Here is an 8825-nt window from a genome sequence, read left to right as displayed (position 1 = left end):
ACTGGAAACTTATTCTTCCTGATGGTTATTGTTATATTTTCTTATTTTAACTGAATTTATGGTGTAGTTAAAATGTTTTGATAAAAGTTGATATATCTAAATTTTTTTGGCACAAAAGATGACATACATTTAATAAAGTTAGAAAAATGGCATTACAAAGGTTAATTTTTTACTTTTTTTTTTTTAAACTTCAAGAAGTCAAATAACAATAGGAAGGTTAATTTCTGGGTCATTCCTGGGATTCTGTAATATTTCAGTCCCCCAGAGTTTCTAAAATAATTACTGCATTTTTATATGTTTAGCATAAAATAATGTCTTATATCTATCTTGAACCAAGCATTTTGTAATGTCCCTGAGTTTGTACTTAGAAAATTATTAACAAAATGTGCATAGTGTCTGTCATTTTTGGCAACAGTATAAGCATTTACTTGTGTTCCTTTCTTGTAAAAAATATTTTTCATAAAAAAGCAAAATATTTGATTAAAAAAAAAAGTTAACTGTAAAGTTATGTCTCTCAGTCTGAACTCAACCCCATCACACTAACCATTCTACGCCCATAATTTAGTCTCCACTCATATGTGACTTCATTCAGGTCTCTTTTAATAGTGCTGCAGAAAATGGTTAGTGGTATCATACTTTTTATTCATATTTTTGAGGCATGTTATGGTCAGGGAGGGTACTGTCAAGCTTAACAACTCAACCCCATCATATAAAATTAAGATGGAAAATTTTTACTTTTACAACATTTTATTTTCATTCATAAGTATATACAATGCGTTTATTTTATTGCTGCCATATATTGTCAACTCTCCTATGCTACATGAGCAGCAGTGGCCACAACCCCATCACACTCAACCCCATCACAAATATATGTATTTCTTATTGTTACAGGATTGTAAACTTGTGACAGGGTTGAGTTATTTGCTTCATTTATTAATAATTTTAATGAAAAAATATAAAATAGTCATGGTTTCAGTAAATATATATACTCCAAAATCATGACAACTCATATTTTTGTTTTAAATAGAATTTTGACATATGTCCTCTTAAACATGGACAAGCATCATACATCAGAAATTGTGCTCACATTTGCAGCAGAAAGACAATGTTGGCCATGCAGATATGTTGACCCAGAAACAAGGGGACAATATGAGAGAGAAACAAAACCAAAAATTTAATTTTAAGGCAATATATCCCTTCAAATGTGTTACAGCCTTCAACCCCATCACACCTTGTCACATTAATATTTTTAGAAAAATATAGGGAAGACAATTAAGAACAAAAGTATTTATTGCTGATTACCATCTGACATGTTAAGGGCTAAAACAATAAAATTGTGGTTTTACTTAAAATTTTAAATTAAAAATATTTTTTACAAAAATAAAGACTGTAGACAAACAATTTGTGTATTTTTAGCTTCAGTCCTATAAAAATGTGAAAATTATGATAAATGTTACATTTGTTATCAGGGACACAAGAGCAGTAGGTAGATGTTTGTTTTATAACGATTTCTGTGTAAAATCCTTTTTAAACCAATCCCATTTTGTCCGTTACGGGGTTGAGGAAAAAAAAAAAGCTGGAAAAAAACTCAAATTGATAAAAGGTCTTTAATGCCTGAGGTGGGAAAATATGATATTTTGAATATGATATATTAAAATATGATGAATATTTTTTGAAGGTTTCATATGTGCCTAATGATGTGGGGTATTTAGAAGTTGAATCACATGTAGTTGAAAAACATGTATATTCCAAGTTGAAATGTTACTATTCTGTCCTAGAAGCGTGTTCCATCTACGCAACACTGACAGATAGCTAACAGTCAGAATTCAGAAAAGGGTCAGACGCAGGAGTAAAGTTGAACGTTTTACTGTTAGGTTCTTTCCTCTTCCGTTTCTTATTCTTTTCTTTTTTGTAAAACTGAAACATATAAAGATTACAAATGTCTTGTTACAGAGAGTTCACAAATAAATGTGAATGAATTTACATTATTTACAATGTTATCTGAACACACATAACAAAGGTATACATTCGTGCTTTGCTTAGTATTGTTATCACCGACGAGTAATAGTTTTAAACTCTAACTTATGAATTTCACACTTATAAGTGCATATACATACTTACAAACACTGAAGAAAAGTAATAGACTTACAGGCAAAGCCTTTCCAAGGCACTAAACGCAAAGGAAACAGAGTAAAGAACTTCTTGGACAACCGCATGGAGAGAATCTGGAACACTGCGATTATTTTCTGGTTAACCTCTAACCCAAGAGTCACATGGTCTAAATCAACCACTAAGAAAATAGCTCACAATTATCAATGTACTTGGTTGTTACACCAAACTGCCACAAGATGGTGCTAAAAAATAACAAACGAATACATGACATGACACTCCCCGCCTGGTATTGTTCAGATACCACTATATAATCAGCTGAGATACAGAGAATGTCCACACAAGAAGTCCTTACAAAGTTTCAGTCCTCTGCTGGCATGAGGAGAATTGTTTCGGATATAGGTCTAAGGAATGTCTTGATTGTCCCATTTCTTGCAACTCTTAGCTCAACTGTTCTCACCTTTTTGTCACTGCTGAAGAAAATCTTGGTTACAAGAGCCATAGGCCATTCATTACGCTTGGCTTGAGCATCCTTTAGAAGGACTACGTCACCCTCTTTTAAGTTTCGTCGTTCCTTTTGCCATTTGCTTCGGCTTTGGAGTGTTGTGAGGTATTCACGCCTCCATCTGTTCCAGAAAGTGTTGGCGAGATGTTGTACTCGTCTCCACTGTTGTCTGTGGAGATTGGTTTCCTTAAATTCACCAGGAGGCGGGAGGAGTGTACGACCCTTTTGAGTTAGAAGCATAGCTGGCGTCAACAAGAAAGGTGAGTCTGGGTCTGTAGAAATAGGAGCAAGAGGTCTTGAGTTAACAATTCCTGTAACCTCTGCCATCAGAGTAGACAACACTTCATGTGTTAAGCAAGAAGGACTAATCTGTTGAAACATGGAATCCAGTATGCGCCTGGAGACTCCAATCATCCGCTCCCAGGCGCCTCCCATGTGGGATGCGTGAGGAGGATTGAAGACCCATGTACAACCTTCTCCACTAAGGTACCTCTTCACGTTAGGCTCTCGAGAGTCAGCTAGCCCAATTTCCAGCTCCTTACAGGCTCCTACAAAATTGGTCCCACAGTCAGAACGGATTTGTTTTGCAGGTCCTCGCAAAGCAAAAAACCTTCTCAAGGCGTTTATAAAGGTGGACGAATCCATGCAGTCAATCAGCTCGATGTGTATCGCACGAGTGGTCATACAAGTGAAAAGAACAGCCCATCTTTTGCTCTGAGCTTGTCCTCCTCGCGTGCGCCTTGCAACAACTGTCCACGGTCCAAAAACATCAAGACCAACGTAAGTGAATGGTGGTTCAGTGCTCAGGCGATCGATGGGTAGATCAGCCATCTTCTGCTCAGTTACCTTCCCACGAAGCTTGTTGCATATGACACACTTGTGTAGGATGCTGTTGATAAGCTTCCTGACACCCACAATCCAATACCCTGCGGTGCGGATAGCGGATTCGGTTAACACACGACCCTGATGTTTGACTCGATCATGATAATGCTCCACAAGTAATTTTGCGACATGACTGTGGCCTGGAATAATCAAAGGAAACTTCTCATTAAGATCCAGTGTTGCGTTCTTAAGCCGACCTCCTATCCTGAGAAGCCCTCCATTGTCCAGGTAAGGGTTCAGCTTTTGCAGAGGACTGTTTCTTGGAATGTCGTTTCTCTCAACAATGCAGTTAAGCTCTTCTTTGTAGGCTTCTCTCTGCACACTCTTTATTATGGCTGCTTCTGCTTGTAACAATTCTTCCACTGAGCGAGGCTTTGAGCAGTGGTGCCATGATCTACAGGTGTTGTGATGATCATTCGCCTTGTAAGCCTGGACGATGTGTATGAGGGAAGCTATGGCTCTGACTAGAGACCTCCAAGAAGAGAATCGCTCAAAGCGTTGACATCTGAGGTAAGAACCATCAGTGGATAGAGTGGTGACAAGAGAACGAACCTCTGTGTCTGAATCTGGCTCAATGAGATCAAACCTCTCCTCCTCCGATGATGAACTTTTTTTTGCTTGTAACAGGAAAGCAGGTCCTGTAAGCCAAGTGGTGGTGCTCAACAGATCTGCTGGTACAGAACGAGTGGCGTGGTCTGCAGGGTTATGCTTCGTAGAGATATAATGCCACTGTGTTGGGTTTGACACCTTCCTGATACGCTGCACTCTGTTGGCAACGTATACATAAAAACGTCTCGTCTGGTTATAGATATATCCCAGGACAACTCTGCTATCCGTGTAAAACTCCACAGCATCTAGAGAGAAGTCCAGCTCATCCATGATTGTCTCTGCTAACTCTGCAGCTAAAACTGCAGCTCCCAATTCCAATCTGGGAATCGTATGAGCAGCTTGTGGAGCTAACTTCGCCTTCCCTAGGACAAACCCAGTGTGACATGTACCTTCTTCACTGATGACACGAAGATATGCCACTGCTGCAATCGCTCTGACAGAAGCATCTGAGAAAACATGTAGTTCCTTTCTCAGGGCTGTAGAGAGGGTAATATCAACATATGGTCTTGGAATCTCCAGTTCTTTGAGCCCTTGTAAAGATTTCCTCCATGCCTCCCATGCTTCTTCTTTATCTCCAGGTAGAGGAGAGTCCCAGTCAAGAGCTTCACTTGAGAGTTCTCTTAACAGGAATTTTCCTTCGATGATGATAGGGGCAACGAACCCAAGAGGGTCGAAGAGACTGTTCACAGTAGCAAGTATCCCTCTGCGAGTAAAAGGTTTCCTGATATCTGTTACCTGAAAGGTGAATGTGTCTCTCTTCACATCCCAGCTAAGTCCTAGACTACGTTGGATGGGAGTAGGATCAACATCCAAGTTGAGATCTTTAAACCCTTTTGCATGATCTTCAACCGAATGCGTTCATTACTTCCTTACTATTAGAGGCGAACTTGTGCAGTCTCAGATTCGAAGTGGCTAGCATCTCCTTAGTTCGTGTCAGCAGGTCAATGGCCCCTGCAGCTGTGGGCGTCGACAGAAGTCCATCATCAACGTAGAACTCTCTCACTACAAAATGTTTGGCATCTGTACCGTACTCTTTTTCTCCATATGCTGCTGCACGTCGGAGTCCATAAATGGCTACAGCAGGAGATGGACTGTTTCCAAATACATGCACCCTCATGCGGTATTCGATGATATCTTTACTGGTGTCGTTATCCTTAAACCAGAAGAAACAAAGGAAATCTCTATCTTCCTCTTTCACAATGAAGCTGTGAAACATCTGTTCGATGTCCGCAGTTACAGCTACCAGTTCCCTTCTGAAACGCAGCAAGACACCTAAGAGACTATTATTTAAGTCTGGACCAGAAAGAAGAACATCGTTCAAGGAGGTGCCCTGTGTTTGCGCACTGGAGTCGAAGACAACTCGTATCTGACCGGGCTTCTGCGGGTGGTACACCCCAAAAATAGGTAAATACCAACATTCTTGACCTTCTCGAAGAGGAGGGACTACTTCAGCATGGCCACGATCAAAGATGTTCTGCATGAAGGTAACAAAATGAGACTTCATCTCAGGCTTCTTCTCTAATGTGCGCAATAGAGAGGTTAGGCGGGTTAATACCTGGTCTCTATTATTAAGGAGTCGCTGGCGGGGTGTCTTGAACGGGAGTGGTGCGACCCAACTATTGCTCTCATCCATAAACATCTCTCTATCCATGATTTCCAGAAAACGTCTGTCATCAATAGACAATCCAACTTTGTTATCATCCTTTGACCTCTCGAAGATAGTATCCCCTATGGCACAGTCATTGAAGATGAAGTTGTCACATGCCAGAGATATCTCAGGCAGAGGCCTGACATCAAACTTCTCTTTGACTCCAAGTTTGTTGGGACATGGAGGAAGTAGAGACGGACGTCCATTTTCAAGCACATGAGTGCGGTAGGTACTAAGTGATGCAGACCTGTGTACGGATCCCAAGCAGATGTCCCCTACTACAACCCAGCCCAGGTCCAGCCTTTGCGCATAGGGTGCATTACTAGGTCCGTTACGTTGTTCTCGCACTTTATGAACTTGAAGGATGTCACGACCCAAAAGAAGAAGAATTTGGGCTTCTGGATCCAAAGGAGGAATGCAATGGGCGATGGGCTTTAGATGAGTATGCCAGCGTGCTACGTCAGAGGTTGGTATCTCAGCCCTGTCATCCGGCATGTTGTTACATTCGATCAGGGTTGGCAATTTCGCCTTCATCGTCCCATCTAAAGACTCTATAACGAAACCTGTGGCTCTTCTCCCCGCCATCTCTGTCACACCCGCACATGTACGCAGGGTGTATGTTGAGCGTTCTCCTTAACATGCAGCAAGTTGAAGAACTCACTCCTGGCGAGCGATCTATTGCTCTGGTCGTCCAGGACCACATAAAGCCTGATTGCTTCTTCTGGATACCCTTCTGGGTAAACCTTGGCCAGACAAATTTTAGAGCAAGAGCGTGAGCTTCTACCATAACCACAGACCTCAGTACACTTGGAGGTGACATCAGGTTGAGCAGCCTCTATTTCTCTCTCCCCACCTTGCTCTGGTAAGGTTAAAGACGGTGGTCCTGGGTGAAGTGCTGCTACATGAGCCTCACTACCACATTCTTTACATTTAATAACTGCTTTACAGTCTCTGGCCAGATGAGTGGTAGTAGCACAACACCTGTAACAAACCCCTTTCTCTCTTAGGAAGGCCTTACGCTCGTCCAAAGGTTTACTCCTAAAACCTCTGCAACGTTTGAGAGGGTGTGGCTTCTTATGAATCGGGCAGGTTTTATCCACATCCTCCAATTCACCACTTGAGTGCAATTCAGCACCACTGCATGCCTGAAATGCAGCACCTGATAAGACTTCTGTCTTGTGAGTATAGATTGGGCTTTTCACTTGTATCTTCACAGGCTGCTCCAGCTTCAACACATTATGGATTCCGTAAGATAGAGCAAAACTTGGATCGTTGCGTGTTCGAGCCTCTCTGCAGACGAAATCACAGAAAAATGAGAATGGAGGAAAAGCAACTTGATGTGTAGTTTTATACTGGGAACCTTGAGTCATCCACTTCTCTTGCAAACTATAAGGTAACTTATCCACTATGGGAGCTACACCACGAGCAGTATCAAGATAGAGAAGTCCAGGTAGATAGCCTTCTTGTTTTGCAGACACGACTTCCTGTAGAAGATCACCAAGTTCTCTGAGCTTTTTCACATCTCTATTACCAATCTTAGGAAAGCTGTCAATTCTGTCAAAAAGAGATTTCTCTATAATCTCTGGAGAGCCAAAACAATCTTCCAAGCGCTCCCAAGCCCTTCTCAAGCCCATGTCTGGGTTACTTGTATGCACAGCTCTGATTCTTCGCACATGATGTGACGACTGTTCTCCCAACCATCTCGAAAGAAGGTCTAACTGTTCAGTGGCTGACAGCTGCAACTCTTCAATCGCGTTGACGAAAGATGACTTCCACGCCCAATAATTCTCAGGACGATCGTCAAACTTGAAAAGACCTGAATTAACAAGCTCTCTGCGTGCTAAATACCTAGCTATCTCACTCACATTAGCTTCGTTGTTGAATGATGGCTGTGGTGCTGTCTTATATGGTGAAGAGGTGAAGGGCGGCACTTGGAATTTATGGCAAGATGTTTGCACTGACCTCTGAGACTTCTGCGTCTTGTTCTCAGTATCAGGCTTATTGTAGGAATCTCTGACATCACTAGCCTTAAGGCGATGCTGCCTTGGTGGTGTTTCAGACTCCAATACATGGACAATAGGCTCTAGAGGTAATTGATGTGGTTCATCCCCAAGAGGTGGCGATAACTCCAGTTGAGACTGACGCATGACATACTCACGGGTGCGATCAGAAATCTGTCTTACATCAGAAATCCTTTCTCCGAGCTCACTTTCTGCTGCTGCCTCCAACACTTTTGCCTCAGCGAGGGCTGCTGCTACCTCACTCTCTTGCTTTATTGTTGCTAGGGTTGCTTCCATGCGAGCCTCTGTCACTTTCAGTTGAGCTTTTTCGATCAAGATTTCAGATTCTTTTTTAAGGAATTCGGCCTTGGCCCGTGCGGCTTCCAACTTAGCGCGAGCTTTGGCAGCAGCTATACTAGCTGATGAGCTTCTTGATCTATTAGTCGAAGCAGAGGCTATAGATCTTGTTTCCAATGCTTGGCTTTGCTCTGTAGTTTCCTCGACCTCCGTAGCTTTCTCAGCCATCATGTATCGTCGATACTGTCTAGGAGTGCAGGACGTGATGATGAGTCAGGAATAATGGAGGTGGAGCTTACTTTCCTTGAACTGTAATGCCCGCCTTATGGATGCCTTTTTACTATTCTGTCCTAGAAGCGTGTTCCATCTACGCAACACTGACAGATAGCTAACAGTCAGAATTCAGAAAAGGGTCAGACGCAGGAGTAAAGTTGAACGTTTTACTGTTAGGTTCTTTCCTCTTCCGTTTCTTATTCTTTTCTTTTTTGTAAAACTGAAACATATAAAGATTACAAATGTCTTGTTACAGAGAGTTCACAAATAAATGTGAATGAATTTACATTATTTACAATGTTATCTGAACACACATAACAAAGGTATACATTCGTGCTTTGCTTAGTATTGTTATCACCGACGAGTAATAGTTTTAAACTCTAACTTATGAATTTCACACTTATAAGTGCATATACATACTTACAAACACTGAAGAAAAGTAATAGACTTACAGGCAAAGCCTTTCCAAGGCACTAAACGCAAAGGAAACAGAGTAAAGAAC

General features: G+C 41.6%; 1 protein-coding gene across 1 annotated transcript; it reads right to left on the bottom strand.

Annotated features, from left to right (window-relative positions):
• Positions 1–1475: 1475 nt before the first annotated feature.
• LOC131532548 (uncharacterized) lies at positions 1476–5050 on the bottom strand. Its single transcript, XM_058764301.1, has 2 exons — positions 2150–5050; positions 1476–1917 (listed from the first exon to the last, which is right to left on the bottom strand). The coding sequence occupies exon 1, from the start codon at positions 4373–4375 to the stop codon at positions 2471–2473; it is 1905 nt and encodes a 634-aa protein (XP_058620284.1). The 5' UTR covers positions 4376–5050; the 3' UTR covers positions 1476–1917; positions 2150–2470.
• Positions 5051–8825: the final 3775 nt, after the last annotated feature.

The sequence above is a fragment of the Onychostoma macrolepis genome, chromosome 23 (genome assembly GCF_012432095.1).
Source record: "Onychostoma macrolepis isolate SWU-2019 chromosome 23, ASM1243209v1, whole genome shotgun sequence".
In the NCBI taxonomy this organism is placed as follows: Eukaryota; Metazoa; Chordata; class Actinopteri; order Cypriniformes; family Cyprinidae; genus Onychostoma; species Onychostoma macrolepis.
Note: the sequence above shows the minus strand (reverse complement) of the source record. Positions and strands in the feature narration are given on the sequence as shown.

Coding starts and splice junctions, on each gene's coding strand:
- LOC131532548 (XM_058764301.1), bottom strand. CDS start 4,375: ATGGATGAGCTGGACTTCTCTCTAGATGCTGTGGAGTTTTACACGGAT.